The sequence below is a fragment of the Oncorhynchus mykiss genome, chromosome 14, assembly GCF_057628025.1.
Source record: "Oncorhynchus mykiss isolate SJ-2025 chromosome 14, ASM5762802v1, whole genome shotgun sequence".
NCBI classification, from domain to species: Eukaryota; Metazoa; Chordata; class Actinopteri; order Salmoniformes; family Salmonidae; genus Oncorhynchus; species Oncorhynchus mykiss.
Genome location: NC_143035.1, coordinates 13,490,603 through 13,507,720, shown reverse-complemented (window position 1 = coordinate 13,507,720; position 17,118 = coordinate 13,490,603). Strand labels below are relative to the sequence as shown.

At 43.7% G+C, this 17,118-nt stretch overlaps 1 protein-coding gene across 1 annotated transcript; it reads left to right on the top strand.

Annotated features, from left to right (window-relative positions):
* The first annotated feature begins 7,273 nt into the window (after positions 1 to 7,273).
* Positions 7,274 to 12,879, top strand: LOC110488837 (reticulon-4 receptor-like 2). The gene is made up of 4 exons (XM_021561258.3): positions 7,274 to 7,545; positions 9,284 to 9,507; positions 9,714 to 9,947; positions 10,071 to 12,879. The coding sequence occupies exons 1-4, from the start codon at positions 7,488 to 7,490 to the stop codon at positions 10,941 to 10,943; spliced, it is 1,389 nt and encodes a 462-aa protein (XP_021416933.1). The 5' UTR covers positions 7,274 to 7,487; the 3' UTR covers positions 10,944 to 12,879.
* Positions 12,880 to 17,118: the final 4,239 nt, after the last annotated feature.

Here is a 17,118-nt window from a genome sequence, read left to right as displayed (position 1 = left end):
TACATTATTGTCTTTAGGAATGTAGTGAAGTAAAAGTAAAAATATAGTAAAGTACAGAAACCCCAAAAAACTACTTAAGTAATACTTTAAAGTATTTTTTACTTAAGTACTTTACACCAATGCAGCCTAGTTAGGTGGAAGTAAATAACTTGGAGATAAACTTTAATTTACTTAATTTTAGTTTTGAAACTGTTGAAATAACAAATATTTTCAAGTCTCTGTTATTTTGAGTCACACTCAGACAGCTCCTGCCCAGCTGTTTGTTCAGTCTAGTTCGGTGACTGTCATCTATCTGCGTCATCAATGATCCCCATCCCACGTCACAATGTAAAAATAAAGGAATGAACAAATAAGAAATAGCAATAGAGAAATGTAGGGAGGAGAATGAGATATAAATAATTCCGTCAGTGCTAATGAGCCTGACGTGATGTTTTTCTGTCTTTTTTAATCAAGTCTCGAAGGCAGAAAGAGAAGGAGGGAATGTTTTTTCATGGCACACACATACATACACACAGACTCTGGCATAGATTTATACAGCTCCCTCTGATTTATCACAGTTATGTAATTGAAAGTGGGATTCTCCTTTATTTTCTCTCACACTATCAGTCAACACTTTTACTAGAATACCGGCTGCACGTCATTCAATACATCCACTAATGCACTCTCATGTTTTCTGTATTCTAAAAGGACAGGAAACCAAAACGAGAAACAGTCATTTCTCCCTTTCATATCCCACCCAAGTAGTCCTATTTCTCTTCAACTTCTCCATGTCTGTTTTAATCCTCATCCCCTATGTTTTCTTTCTTTCTCCCTCCTATTATCTCTCTGCCCTGCCCATCTCTCTTTATTTCATGTGTGTATAGTATGTTTGCATCTATAGTAGAAACGTGTCTGTGTTAGTTCGGCTCTGTACTGTATGTTGTCATGACGTTGGCCTGGGGGATAGGTTTATGATAGTCATAAATACCTCTTCCCCCCTTTTCCCTTCTCTAACCTACTGAGGTTACATTTAAAAAACCCTTGGTTAACATAGAGATTCTGGGAACATCAGTATGTGGGGGGAAATGAACTATATTCTTATATTCTTGTAATCCGAACAATTTAACATATGCAGTGGTACTTAATTAATATGATGTCAGTTCGGTTGTCATCTGAGACATTCTCATCAATGATAAGATGACATAAACTCTACAGTGGAAAGTCTACACATCAGAGTTATCGGATTCATATGGAATTGTTGTTCAATTTAAATGTTTGAATTTGAAATTATTTGTGATGGGATGAAATGTGATTTTAGCTTCTAAAATGTGAGATTTGGATTTTCATAAGATAGGGCTGCTCAATCAGTGGCCCTCCCCTGTGAAGGGACAAGGGCTATAAAACTTTTCAAACACACCCTCCTCTCCCTTTCTATATAAGCCCTTGACAACAACATAACTTCCTGTTCTGATGAGGTAGGATGACAACCCTATGTCAGAATGGTTCAGAAAATAACTACAGGATGAAGCCAACATCAGCAGGAGCTTTGGTCGCGAATGGTATGAACTTTGAACTCTTATTCACTACAGAAGTGATACCTCCTAGCTGTTGAGTTAGCGACCGCAGCTGCAAACGCAGGTTAGAAAGGAACAGACAGAGTATCCCGTCTATCACACAACAACGTCACTACAACGTATCCAATTGACAACCAGAGACATTCTTCAAAGGACAGAGGACTCGGTTTGGCAACACGGCCTTCCATCTACCACCAACCTACTGAAGCGCAGCTCAGAGTAAATATTTATTGCATTTTCCTTTTCCAAATGGGCGGTAATTTAGAATGCATAAGATACTGTATTTACGATAGCACAGCTTCGACTTTCTTCCGGTCTTCCCGCTCTTTCACTCAACCCAGCCCCTTTTCCTTTGTGTAACAAGCTGTCATTTCTGTTCCGCCCGCTAGGGACGTTTTCCTTTATGTTGTCATTTGTAATCAAGTTATGATTTAATTATGTGTATGTGTGATTAGTTAGGTATTTAGTAAATAAATGATTACACCCAATATTGTATTGCTGATTCAAATTGTTAGCCAGGGTTCTTGCAGATAACCAAGAATTTACAACTTTCAGATAAGACTGAAGTAAGATGAAGATTAATGTTGACTGCTATGGATGTAAAATATTACTAGGTCTTTAAGAGTTTATTCGGAAGATAACAGCTCTATAAATATTATTTTGTGGTGCCCGACTCTCTAGTTAATTACATTTACATGATTAGCTCAATCAGGTGATATTAATTACGGATAAATTATTTTATAGAATAGCAAAGACACGACAATGTGTCCATGCCTGATTTTGTGTAGGTGCTGGCTATGGGGGTCGGTGCAAGTGTGTAGGGGTGCGTGAGTGTTTTCGAGGAGGGATGGGTTGGCATGTGACAGGAGGACAAATCTTTTCAATATGTTGTGTTTACACCAGATCACATGTTAGTGTACCAGAGCAGAGATAGGGATTTGAGAGAGAGGAGGGAGAGCAGAGAAAGAAAGAAAGTTGTGGTGAAGGCTTGTGATCTTTGACTACTTCAATAGATCATCGACAGAATACTAACACACACACACATATACACACACACATACTGCCTCATGACCAATGTAGGGGTGCGTGATGAAGGGAGGGGGGCACACAGAGCCACCCTCAGTCAGCTGTGCAATCGGCTTCTCACTCCCCCCATCCCTCCCCTCTCCACCCCTCTCCAACCCCTCTCCACTCCTTACCAACTCTCCACGGCCACCCATGGTGACCACTGGTGCCAGCTCACAGAGCTGACTACCACCCCCAAAGCTTAGAGGCTCAAGGAACATTGTGCACTAACACACACATAGCAGATTGCTAGCTGGTTAATTGATCACCAGATATTTTAAGTTGTGACCAAGGTTTAGGTAGTGTGATTGTTATGCAAAAGATCCTAGGTGCACACAGACAAACACACACACACACAAACAAACAAACAAACAAACACACACACACACACACACACACACACACATACACACACACACACACACACACACACACACAAAGATGTCATCTGCGAATGAATGATGTCATATGCTATTACACAGCTTGTGGAGCTGACCTTCTCCTGAGTAGCAATTGTTATTGTTCTGTGCCGTTACCTCTGTGTTGCCATCAGGAACAGACTGTGTGCATCATGCTGCTGGATATGGAACAGCGTTGACCCAAGTCATGGCGGGAGAGGACTCAGTTCTGACTCAACCCACCCCCAAAACATGTCTTAACCATGCACACACATGCTACATAAAATCCCTACCAAACCACCCCCCTCCTCCACCCACTGAAATGTACCTTAGAAAGCACACAGACTGCGCACGCATGCACAAACAGACACACACAAATTGAGTAGTGTTCTGTCCATTTACTAAGGAGATCCAGACTCAGGTTAGGCCCTACTTTTGGACACTTTCTTCTTTGGTTGTAATTTCACAAATCAATAACCTAATCCAAAACCAATATCAAGCAAAACCTGACTAATTCATCTGATTCTACACTAAAAAAAAAGGCTGGGTTAAAAACAACCCAATTTGAGTTCATTGGTAACACAGGCTGGGTAAATATTGGACAGAATACATGCTGGGTTATTTTGACCCAGCCTGTTGGGTTGCATGAATAACCCAAACTGGTGGGTTGATGAGATTACCCAAATGTGGGATAATTTAACCATCAGTTGGTTATTTTTTACTTTCATGCTGGCTTGACCTAGCAGCTGGGTCATTGTATTATTTGTAGGAGGTGTGGATTATTAGGGATGTGGCTTTCTGATATATTTTATTGACCACCCGTGAGAGTAAATGTCATTCCTGTTGATCATGTTGAGTTTATATGCTGCAATTGATTTTTATTGATTTTTATTCCCTGCATTTTTTTGCATTTGACACATATTGCTAGAATATTATGATTTTTTTTATTACATATTATAATAAAGTGGTATCTATCCCAACAATATGATTAGCATAGGCTTTTAGGGAGGCTACAAAATTACAAACCAACTAAGTGACCCAATGCCTGCAACCCAACAGTTGGGTCAACCAAACAACCTAACATCTTTTAGAGTGTAGTCTGAGACAGAATGTCCATTCTAACGGTACAAAAATAAACCAGTCAGTCTTGCGTGTAACGACACGTGAATGGATGTTTTGACAACATTTTCTTCAGGACATCCGCACACTGAAAGGTCTAGCAACTTCAGACTTTTGAAGTATGAATCCATCTAGCCCAGGGATGGGTAACGGGCGCCCGCTGCCCCCCTTTTGTAGGCCCAAGGATTAAACTAAATAAATACAGATCCAGTCAAAAGTTTGGACACAGCTACTCCTTCAAGGGTTTTTCTTTATTTGTACTATTTTTTGCATTGTAGAATAATAGTGAAGACATCAAAACTACCCAAAAAGTGTTAAACAAATCAAAAGCAGCCTTTCACACTCTTGGCATTCTCTCAACCAGCTTCATGAGGTAGTCACCTGGAATGCATTTCAATTAACACGTGTGCCTTGTTCAAAGTTAATTTGTGGAATTTCTATCCTTCTTAATGGGTTTGAGCCAATCAGCTGTGTTGTGACAAGGTAGGGTGGTATACAGAAGATAGCCCTATTTGGTAAAAGACCAAGTCCATATTATGGCAAGAACAGCTCAAATAAGCAAAGAGAAATGAAAGTCCATCATTACTTAAGACATGAAGGTCAAGAAATACGGAAAATTTCAAGACCTTTGAAAGTTTCTTCAAATGCAGTCTCAAAAACAATCAAGCACTATGATGAAACTGGCTCTCATGACGACTGCCACAGGAAAGGAAGACCCAGAGTTAAATCTGCTGCAGAAGATAAATTCATTAAAGTTAACTGCACCTCAGATTGCAGCCCAAATAAACGTTTCGCAGAGTTCAAGTAACAGACACATCTCAACATCAACTGTTCAGAGGAGACTGTGTGAATCAGGCCTTCATGGTCGAATTGCATCAAATAAACCACTACTAAAGGATACCAATAAGAAGAAGAGACTTGCTTGGGCCAAGAAACACAAGCAATGGACAATAAACTGTGGAAATCTGTTCTTTGGTCTGATGAGTCCAAATTTGAGATTTTTGGTTCCAACCTCCGTGTCTTTGTGAGACGCAAAGTAGATGCACAGATGATCTCTGCATGTGTGGTTCCCACCATCAAGCATGGAGGAGGAGGTTTGAAGAATCTAAAATCTAAAATATATTTAGATTTGTTTAACACTTTTGTCAGCGTCGTGTGTATAGGTGGCAGGGAAGTCAGGCGCAGGAGAGTCAAAATGGAGTGTAAATGGAGTCTTTTAATAAATGTCCACGGAACATGCTCCATAACACTAAAAGTACAGACATGAACAAACATGGGTACGAGGACCCGTCGTGCACCAACACAACAATAAACAACACTGACAAATAAAACAATCTCTGACAAAGACATGAGGGGAAACAGAGGGTTAAATACACAACAGGTAAATGAATGGGATTGAAAACAGGCGTGTGGGAAGACAAGACAAAACCAACGGAAAATGAAAAATGGATCAATGATGGCTAGAAGACCGGTGACGTCGAACGCCGAGCACCGCCCGCACAAGGAGAGGCAACGACTTCGGGAGAAGTCGTGACAACTTTTTTGGTTACTACATGATTCCATGTGTGTTATTTAATAGGTTTGATATCTTCACTATTGTTCTACAATATACAAAATAGTACAAATAAAGAAAAACCCTTGAATGAGTAGGTGTGTCCAAACTTATGAATGGTACTCTATATATTTGTTTAGAAAGTCAGTGGGGTCGCAATTGTTGAGAGTTAGAATAACAGAATACACAAGATGCAATTTGGAAATGTGGTTGAGCATCAGCAGTTAATTGTTATATCAGTCATTGATTGTCACTCAATTAGCCCATGTCAGCTAACATTTTTAAGATTGGTAAATTAGTCAAGCCAGCTATCAAACATTCTCTCTGTCCTATAGAAAAATGTGTACAATTGCAGCAAACTTGCTTTAAAACAGTAATATTTTCTTTTTGCCCCATGGCAAAATGTGTAGGCCTACAGTCGCAGGAAATTAACTCTGAAACAGACATTTTGTCTCTCCCCTGTCAAGAAAATGTTTTACTCGCAATGTGGGAGCCAAAGGCAAGGGCGTATGAATGTGACCCGCAGACTCGCGAGCCACTGCAGCCCCTCATGATGAGTTCAGATTTGTTGTGGCCCCTACTCCCATCAAAGTTGCCCATCCCTGATCTAGTCTTTTACACAATAACACACTTCTTAATAAGGTCGATGAAAATGTGTGGTTAAATCCCAAGGAAAAACGGCCTGTGGGCTGCGATGCCTTTAGGGGCATCAGGGTAGAATACTTGAAACGGTATAGACTATTGTGTAAAAGGTTATGAATGTTTGATGTAGGCCTATAACACACGCATGATCAAGACATACTAGTATTGGCTGTAGAGCGACGATATATACTGTACATTTGAGATGATGAGGTAGGCCTAACTAACTGCCTCATTCCTGCATAGTAATTGACGTCCACGATGCCCTCTCTCATCTCACAGGTAGGCTACTCTATCTCTTTATTAAGTAAAGACAAAATACTTTATTAAGATATTCTCAATCGCATGCCATCCAACTCGCGATCGGCATTAAACAATAACAAAGCGAAAGCCCCGCCACTGTTTCTGTAAAAAAGCTGAGTTATGGGCCTGGAGAAATGTAACCACTCTCAAATGCAAATACAGAGCTATGGATGCAAGGACTAATCATCCAAGAACATGCTATCAACATGTTCGTTTTAACCATGTTTCCAGGCTATAGCTTGTTTGTTTATATTTGCTTTATTTACAAACGTTGGAGAAAAAAACAAGCTTATATTTTGGGTTCTGATGTGGTACAACAGTTGAACTAAGCTCATGAGACATTTATTTAAAATGTATATTATTCAAGAATCAATGGGTACATATCATAAATGTATAAGTCCAAAAATGGATGTAGCGACTACAGATTGATGCTTTAAATGAGCAAAAGTTATTTGTTTATAAGCCAAATGCTCTTTTCCCACCTGCTTATCCTCCTCCAATCCCCCTCTGTGATCCAAACTCACACCGCGCCGAGCTCCCTCAACGCACGCACGCATACACATACACACGCACTCCACTGTGAGCGTCCTCTCCTTTCCAGTCGCTTCCTCTGAGCAACTCTCTCATCCACCCCATCCCCTCCCATTCGCCCGCGCGAATCTGACCCATACAGGGTGACGTATGAGAGATTCCGCCGCAGTCCACAGCCGTGGGCGCGAGCTCATCAAGTATAAATCCCGGGAATTCTCCTCGTCACTCACTCAGTCTCACCGACTCCGTTACCAGAGCTGAACTTCAGCGGAGATAGCAGGCACTTTCTCAGCGCTCAGGCTAACTCGCTGTCGGCTTTGGTTCGAGATGGAAACTCTCTCGACTGCACGGAGGTCTTGGAGCTCCAACATCCACAACTTCAAAAGTGAGTTGACTTCAGTTCATAGGCTACAGGCTTGACTAGGTTATTATTCTTTTTGTTGTTGTAGTCTTGATGTTGTTGGTGGTACTGGGGATGAGGAGGGTGATGTCCTAAGATATGATTTACAGTGAATCACTGTTTTATGTATTTTTTTGTATTTATTAGGATCCCCGTAGCTTTGCTGAAGCAGCAGCTACTCGTCCCGGGGTTCACACAAAACATGAAACATGAGATAATACAGAACAGCAATAGACAAGAACGTCTCAAGTACTGAACTACTCAGTTGATTTCGTTCAGAGTTAGGTGCGTAAACAGATGTATGCCCGTGCTTGCATGCATACACATCTAGGCTACTGTATCTAGGCTCACGTTTTCAAAGACGTTGTTGGCTTCCTGAAGTATACATCTGTCTCTTGCAAACAAGATGCCACTTAAAACCTATATCATTTTCAGTCTCCATCCACCTCAACTTTATAAAGCAAAAACAAATTTGGAAATTGTTCATGTTGAGCACACCTACTAAACAAACAACAACAAACAGCACATTTGTAAATTGTTCATGTTGCGCACACGCGCGGAGATTGTTCATGCTGCGCACACCTACTAAACAAGTCCTCTCCACGTCCCGTGCGCGCGCAGTTAACGAGCTATGTCGTTACCGGGTTGGCGTAAGAAAGGTGAGGTCGTTGGAACATTTGAGGGGGTAGCTGAATGGGCACGCGATACTTTTTTTCATGCGAGTTTTTCTTTGTGCCCCGTTATCCGAGCTTGCCAAACCGCCTCTGAATAATCCATGTGCAGAGAGAAACCGAGCCGGGTCCGGTTACCTTGTTTTACGCTTGTCCATACTCTGTAACCTCTTCGTGAGCCAACCTTTTTGTGAAGTTGGCTCGTGAATTTAGGCTACTAGGGTAAATCTTGTTTAGCCCTTGTGTGGCTCGTGTGATAGAACTTGATAGCACTTCGAACCAGAGGTGAAGAAGATTGGTTTTACGCTCATTCAGCTATTTAGTCTGGGATAAATGTTGAATGAAGTTACCAGAATTATAAACCTGTACTCCCACTGGGCAAAAACTGGCTGAGTCAACATTGTTTCCTCATTTCAACCAACAAAAATATATGTGTTGACGTTGAATCAACGTGGAAAAATGGTTGGATTTGAAAAAAGTCATCAATGTTAGGGAATTTCATATTTTTTTCATCCAACTCTTATCCTAAATCCAATGACATGGTGGTTGGTTGATTTCATTTTGAATTCACATTATTTGACAACTCAACCAAATGTAAATCAAAACTAGAAGTTAAACTGGTCTATGCCCAATAGGCTGACTAGCCTATGTAACATGATCAGGTAGAGATGAATAGGAGGGTGATTTGTATAATGTCATGTATTATGAATGAGTGCGACTGGCCTATTAGTCAGACTTGAGATCATGGCATCAATCTTGGCTTTTGCGTCATATCCGAGATTGAGATCATCAATCTTGGCTTTTGCGTCATATCCGAGATTGAGATCATCAATCTTGGCTTTTGCGTCATATCCGTGTCCATCAACAACTTTCTGCACCACTCGACTGGACAGCTCCAAGTGCTGAAAACAGCTCTGCATCCCTTGTCCTCTTTCTCTTTTTCACTCCTTCTTTTTCTGGTTGTCTTTACTGTACTATTCATCTGCTAGTTGTTATAATGTTCCATTATTTTAATCTATGTCTCTTTCTCTGTGTGTGTGTGTATGTTTCAGGTGGGCTCACCCTATGGCTGGTGTGGTTGGTGGCGGTGAAGCCGAGTGGGGCGGGGACTTGTCCAAGGCTGTGTGTGTGTTACCCGTCACCCATGACGGTAAGCTGCCAGTCTCAGAACTTCACCACCGTGCCTTCCGGAGTTCCCTACGACTCCCAGCGCGTCTTTCTGCAGAACAACCGCATCACCGAGCTCAGAGCAGATTCTTTTGGCTTCGAGACACAGGTTAGAATGTGTGTGTTTTTGTGTAGGTTATTCTTTAATGAACTATAATTGTTTTTGTGGATTGATATTGCATAGTTTTGCATTTAAATGTAGTATTTTGCTTAGTATTTGAGCTCTGTGTGTTCGTATTGGAGCTGTGTCCTTTCTCAGATGTGTAACGATCACTTTCTATATACCTCTTCCCTTTTCAACCCCTCCCCCTATAGGTTCTCTGGCTCTACTCCAATAACATCACATTGATTGAGGCTGGAGCCTTCAGCAACCTGAGGGTTCTAGAAGAGCTGGACCTTGGTGACAACCCATCGCTACGGCGACTGGAGGGTGGAGCGTTCCGGGGACTGGAGAAGCTGCAGAGCCTGCACATGCATCGCTGCAAGCTGGCCGCTCTCCCCCACGACCTCTTCCTCAAGCTCTACAGCCTGCAGTTCCTCTACCTGCAGGTATGGATACACATACTCGTATAACTCTCACACACACACACACACACACACACACACACACACACACACACACACACACACACACACACACACACACACTGACATTGTCCTTCCTCCTTACAGGAGAACCAGCTGCACTTCATCCAGGACGACCTCTTCTCCGACCTGGTCAACCTGAACCACCTCTTCCTGCACGGCAACCGCATCCGCACGCTGTCCGAGAACGCGTTCCACGGCCTGGTTAACCTGGACCGCCTCCTGCTCCACGACAACCGAATCCGGCAGGTGAACCGCCGTGCTTTCCGCGACCTGGGCCGTCTGACCATCCTCTACCTGTTCAACAACTCCCTGGCAGAGCTTCCGGGCCAGGCCATGAAAGATGCTGTGGCAGTCCAGTTCCTCCGCCTCAATGGGAACCCCTGGTCCTGCGGCTGTGAGGCCCGCCCCCTGTGGGAGTGGTTCCGTACAGCTCGCATCTCCTCCTCCGAGCTGATGTGCACTTCCCCCTCCCCCCGCCGCGGACAGGACCTGCGCTTCCTTCGAGAGATGGACTTTGCCCTCTGCCCCCTCCCCGACCCTGGGTCACTGGCCGGCACCACCACGACCACCTTCAGCACCAAGACAAGATGGTGGTTCTCCAAGCACAAGCCTGTGGCTTCGTCCAAAGGAATCTTCCAGAAGAGCTCCGAAACGGTCAAGGCGCACCCCTTCTCCTCGGTCAAGCCCAACCAGCCCTCCAACCCTTCCTCCAACTCCTTCTTCTCTAAGTACGAGCTTGCGGAGGAGGAGGTGAACCTGCCCAAGGTGGACCAGGAGGAGTACTGGGCCAACTACGGGAACGAAGATGCCTCCGTGCGCTGCTTCGAGCTTGAGTGTCCGCCCGGCTACGACACCCCGGTCCTCCTGCCCTCCTCCTCCTTCTCCCCCACTCAGTCTTTCATCCCTCTCCTCTCCCTTTCTGTGCTAACTCTCTGCCTCCACCTTCTCTTTGGCTGAACAGCCCTGTCAGCTTCTCTTTTTCTCCAACTCTATTTCTCCAACTTTCTCTTTCTCCTCTGCACACCTGGATCTTGATTCCTTTCAGTTTCCCCCCTGGCCCCCAGGGGGCGGTACACTGATGTAGGAGCGGGCAGGCAGGCAGGCAGTAGGGAACTGCTCTCAGGAGTACAGGTGAGATGCAGTGTAGGACACCATTTGATTGGAGGGCACCGCTGCTGCTGATAGGGCTGAGCTCATTTTTCACTGAGATGACATCACAGCAGCAGGTTCTGTCGCCATTGACAGCACGATAGTGTGGCCAGCTTACGCAAGTTCCAATCACTACTGCTTCTACCGTACTAACACACCACACACCAATACATCCATACATTTAGTACCACACCATAGCGCTGCATTCAATTCATACCACTCAGTAAGCTGGTGGCATTTTCAGGAATTTTATCACCATAACTACTAGTTTATATTCGCAGCGAACAACGCAGGCGTTGTGACACTGGCTATTTTGTATGGCGTCAAAACGCTCACCATTGTCAACCACTGCGTGCCAGTCCTGCTAAGAAAAGATTTTCAAAAGCAACACTTTCCTTTGGCTTCATCTTTGTCACTGACCTTTCAACCTTCACCTCTCTACCTGAGAGACCAGGGACACCAGAGTGCTGCTCCTACAGGGCTACCGCAGCAGGAGACAGAGAACACGGAGGGTATCTCATAGAGGGAATAGCAGGAAGACAAGAATACTTATGGACAAATACTGCAGTGAGACATCTGTCACTGAAATGGTAAAGGAGAGGTGGATAGATGTGAAGTAAAGGATGTGAGCGTGTTATGTAACAGGGATAGGACAGAAAGGAAAATACAAGACTTTCAAGGATGCTGGCAAGCAAGAGACGGGATAAAAGAGAGAGAGTGTGAGAGTGATAGGATTAAGAGTTGTTACGACATACAACAGACATCAGGCCAGGTCAGAGTGCCAGTAAGGGAGTGAAAACGAGGGTGCCTCTCTCCATCTCCCAACATTTGACATGTAATATATTTTTCCTGTCAACACCATCAATAAAAACCACACTGTAAATATCTCACACGAACTCTGTAGGTAGTGATACACTTGTGACACTAGATAGCTACATACATGACACTGCTGTGTAGTTTATTGTATGAAGCCCATGCTTCAACATTCTTCAGGTTTTCTAGTTTTTCTTTCTCTTTTTCCATTGGTGATTGTTGCCATGAGCAACACCCTCATGTTTATTAGTAAAGATTGAGGAGATTTGAAAAGATATATGGAAATCTTTCCCTTCAATAGTCCGTCTCTACCTCTTGTTTCCAAGTCTGTCGTTCCCCTCGTGACCACAGTGTGTGTCTCGCTCTGTGTTAATGTGAGATGCACACAGAAGGACGGTATACTGGGAAGAACCTATAGCCCATTATGGTGACTGAAGCCCGGGTCTAGCAGGTTTGATCCAGTCCAAAGGAGTGACAGTGTCCTGCTGCGGGTCAGCACCAGATAAGGAGTGCCCCAGTCATTCCTTTAATGTGTGTGTGTTTGTCAGTAGCCTCTCGTGCTAAAAGTCGTTTAACAATCCCTCTCGTTAGCAAGCTGTGCTATTTAAATAAGTCTGACTCTAAGAGGATTCCACTGGGAGCAGAAGACACAGCTGTTTGATTCCAGATCTAACGCACGCACACACACACACACACACACACACACACACTCCCGACAGCAGGTGCATGGCTGAATGTACATCTCTGTCAAATCAAATGCAAACTCAACCAGGTAATAATGAGTGTCGGGGCATTTCTGTTTGTCACTCCCCATGTGCCACTCCCTCTCCTCCCCTGACCATGTGGTTGAATGGAATATGAAGGAAACTGTGATAATGTTGCACATTTTCTTTTCAATGGAAGCTGTGAATAAACATTTTCTTGGTTTTACTAAAACGGAACCGTGTGGGAGTCTCTCTTTCTCTGGCTTTCCTCCAAAAGGTCAAATCGCTAAGGAGAAAACACAGTACAACACCACTGTATAATAAAACACCAGAAACACACACTTACAGCCTTAGCTGCATTACAGGTCCCTATCAAGGTGTAGTGTCTAGAGCAGGGATTGGCAAATGAGCAACTTTCTATAGAAAGTCAGCCAGGGTCTTTACTGTTGAGGGTTATAATAGTAGAATACACAAGGTGCTACTTGGAAATGTGGTTGTGCATGAGCTTTTTATTGTCAGTCACTGACTCACTCAATTAACCCATGTTAGCTAGCATGGTTAAGATTGGTCAATTAGTCTAGTCAGCCATCTAAACTTGTATTTATCATGGTGACATTACTTAGGGGGGGGGGGGCATTGATGTTGTTAGTCACTCAGATTTCTCTCCACTCCATAGCAAAATTAGTAGAATTGCATGAATTTAGTTATAAAATGGCAAATCTCTCCACCCAATGGCAAAATGTGTAGAATTGCAGCAAACCTGCTTTAAAATGGTCATATTTGTTCTACACCCCATGGCAAAATGTGTAGAATTACAGGACATGAACTCTAAAGAATGTTCCTTCGCTGTCAAGAAAATGTTTTGCTTGGAAGGTGAGGGGGGGGGGGGGGGGGGGGGGCAACAAAATGTCACTTAGGGCCCCAAAAAGGCTATGGCCAGTGCTGACTGCTTGTTTGGGTATGAATGTGGGTATGCAGACCCACTATTCACTGCAGCCCCTCATTATGAGTTCAGATTTTTTTGTGGCCCCCACCCCTATCAAAGTTGCCCATCCCTGATCTAGAAGGATAGAATCTAAAGTGGTCGAATAGGGAACAAAGAAGAAGAAATGACGGGGTTAATGTGAAATGATCATAGAAGGATGAAGAGACATTTTAAATAGACACGGACCGTTCTCTTTGGTCTTTGGATGTTGTAACATACATTTCCAAAACGTCTCACAGAGGTTTGACGTATTTGGTTGCTCACTCCGTGACAGATGGTTTTAGCTGAGACTGAGAAGGTCAAAAGTCTTAATTATGGCCTCATTTAAAGTCTTAATTATGGCCTCATTTAAAGTCTTAATTATGGCCTCATTTAAAGTCTTAATTATGGCCTCATTTAAAGTCTTAATTATGGCCTCATTTAAAGTCTTAATTATGGCCTCATTTAAAGTCTTAATTATGGCCTCATTTAAAGTCTTAATTATGGCCTCATTTAAAGTCTTAATCTGCTGCTTTTAAACCCCTCAAGCTCTTTTTATTGAGTTTGGAGTGTGTGTGTGTGTGTGTGTGTGTGTGTGTGTGTGTGTGTGTGTGTGTGTGTGTGTGTGTGTGTGTGTGTGTGTGAGAGAGAGATTTGAACTGCATTCTCACATCTTGATCACCTCCTTATTTGCTCTGTTACTAGCTAAATGATGATACATTGGGAAATGTGGTTGTCTTGGGGCAGAGGGGGGGGGGGGGGGGGGGGGGTTGTGAGTCAGGGGTGACCGTGTCAGAGGTGATGGGATAGGGTGAAAGAGTGACATTTAGCACCAGAATTAATCCTCCCCTTCAACAGATTGACACTTGAATGATGCAGATACAGATGGACAAACAAACACGCACAGAAACACGCATGTACATGCATGTATACATGCACACAGAACTTTTTGTCTAGCATTAGGGGTTCAAATCATTTAGATGTTAGTTTCCTAGCTGTCGCACTCTCTTTTTCCGTCCAAGTCTCCCTCTCTACAGGATATATACAGGTACAGCTCATCACAACTCAGCTTCTTCTCACCCTTCCCTCCCTCTTTCTCTCTCAACTTCTCTCCTTCCTCTCTCTGATGACAACTCACTCCCTCAATTTGGTCTCACTATACATCAGTCATCATCACACGTATGTTGTCTTCTCTGACCCCTCCCTCTCTCATTACTTTCCATTTCTTTCTTATCAAATCTTTCCATACCTGCACTCGTTCCACAAAGGAGAGCACAGGTTCATAACATGTTTATTGAAGTGTTATAATATGTCATGATCGCATCATCTGTATGTTTTTATAATGTGTCCATGCACTCTGCAGGTGTCTGTTTGGAGCTCATTAGCACTAACTCTGCTCTAGGAACATAGAGAGACCATTAGCAGGCAATAGACTTTGATGCGTGTGTGCCGCAGAGCGCCTACTCATATTCAGTTGCTCTCTCTCTCTTTCATGTCTCTTTCTTCTTCTGCTCTTTTGTCTAGTTGTCAGTCTTTTTATGGTACTGCGAATCATTTTAAAACTATCAGTCAATCTGCCTTTATTTCATCCTTCATCCTTGTCACATTCTTCTCTCTCGCTCGCTCCCTCTTTCTATCCCCTCCTCCCTCCCTCTGTCTCTCGCTCGCTCACTCTCTCTCCCAGATGGCAGTGTTCGTCTTGGCTGCCCAGCTAGGCCCTCTGAGTCTGTTGTTGTGAGTTGGCGTGTCGTTGGCGTTGTTTGGTGACGTGTGTCTTCACACGGGTGTCTTATTCAACGAGCCCAAACCCAGCCACCCAATGACGTCAATGGGACCAGAGAGAAATACAGAGAGCTTAGGAGGGCAGTTATGAGGTTCAGAGAGGCTGAAATGTATTCATTCAATTCCAACTGGGTGGTTTTGTTGGTAAGCTGTATGGCTCACTGTGAGGCCCTGACCCCTCCATATATCTGCTGCCGTGTAACCACACTATCTACATTTGTATCTCCTATTCTTTGAAATATGGGAGTACGAAGTACTAAGTGCAGTATCAGGACACCCACTGCTAAAAAGAATGTGACCAACATCCATTATTGTAGCACAGGTGACCAGCCATTACATCCGCATGTGACCACTTCCACCTATTTACTATATCAGTGCAGGGTAATGTGAACCGTCAGGTCAGTGACCTCTCTCCAGACAGATCACCAAGTGGAAAGAAAGAAAGCGAGTGAGTGACAGAGGAATTCTGAGGTTTTTCCACCCCACAGGAGGCTGCCTGAACATGCTGTGACTGGCTGCCACGTCTTTGGATAGAGAGGATGAGGCTCTATGTAAATTACATTCAAATCCAGATACAATAACAACACAGTCAGTCTCAGTTCAGATAGTGCAGGTCTATGATGACGAAAGGGAGGAAGAGAGAAAAGAGGTGAGATGGAAGTGTGAAGATCTTCAGTGTATTTCTGGATCATAATCACTGGCATATCTTACGCACACATGAACTGTACGTAGGCATGCAAATGAGAATACACACACATACCCACATGTATAGCATGGTGGTGTGTGTCCGTCCCTAGGTATTGAACAACTTTTGGATCCGCTTTCTTTGCGTTTCTGTGGGCAGCATGCTTTTGTGTCTTGTGTGTGTCCTAGGCCTATACTCAAAAGGAGGATGGCGGTGGGAGGGGCTCGCTCCATCGTCCTGCGTCACATTGTGAGGCAAGAGGGTATCGAAGGATGGAGAAAGAGAAGAGGGTACATCAGTTTGAGGCTCTGTACGCCCCTCTCCGGCTCATCTCAGAGCTAAAAATACAGACCCCCAGACGGCGAAGACAGACTGGGATCTGAGGAGAACACCGAGTGTGTGTGTGTTTGAGAGAAAGAAATAGTAGCCTGTGTGTGTTTGAGAGAGATAGAAAGAAAGTGTGGCTGTGACAGAGTGTGGGTCTGTGACTGTAAATGAGTCACGCTCACCTCGGCTCTTTGTGAGAGTCCCTTCTTTTTTGGCACTCATGGAAGTGACGCTCTCGCTCTGAGACAGCCTTTGTTTGAGTAAGAATGGAAACGTGTTTGGCTCTGGGATTTGGGCTGCTATTCCTGTGATCTCATATTTACTCTCAATTTAGCAGAAAGACGACACGAACACACCCATCTGGTTCCCTCTATCATGTTTCTGTAGGCTTACCTCTATTCTCTTGTTTTGGATGCTCTCCACTCCTCAATATTTTTCCCAGACATGATCCTCTCCCCTGTGTTGCCAATCTGTGCACTTATATTCCTTTATAGATATTCAAAATATTTGCCAAATCCAATATCATTTTTGTGCCACCATATGTGTCAGCCAACTTCTATTTTAGGTGACAGAAGCACCTCCATGAATCTTAGCCGAAGTTCACAACCCCACTTTCTGGAATGGTTTTGTCTGCCATCAAAATGAACAACCCCGCAATGGAATAGCCCATTCCCATGCCCACAAAACGTACCGAAATTCGATCATTAC

What these genes read in the sequence shown, in the direction of transcription:
- LOC110488837 (XM_021561258.3), top strand. Translation starts at nt 7,488, where the DNA reads ATGGAAACTCTCTCGACTGCACGGAGGTCTTGGAGCTCCAACATCCAC. An exon ending in CAACATCCACAACTTCAAAA is followed by an intron (nt 7,546 to 9,283) that starts GTGAGTTGACTT and finishes TGTATGTTTCAG; the next exon opens with GTGGGCTCACCCTATGGCTG. An exon ending in CTTTTGGCTTCGAGACACAG is followed by an intron (nt 9,508 to 9,713) that starts GTTAGAATGTGT and finishes CTCCCCCTATAG; the next exon opens with GTTCTCTGGCTCTACTCCAA.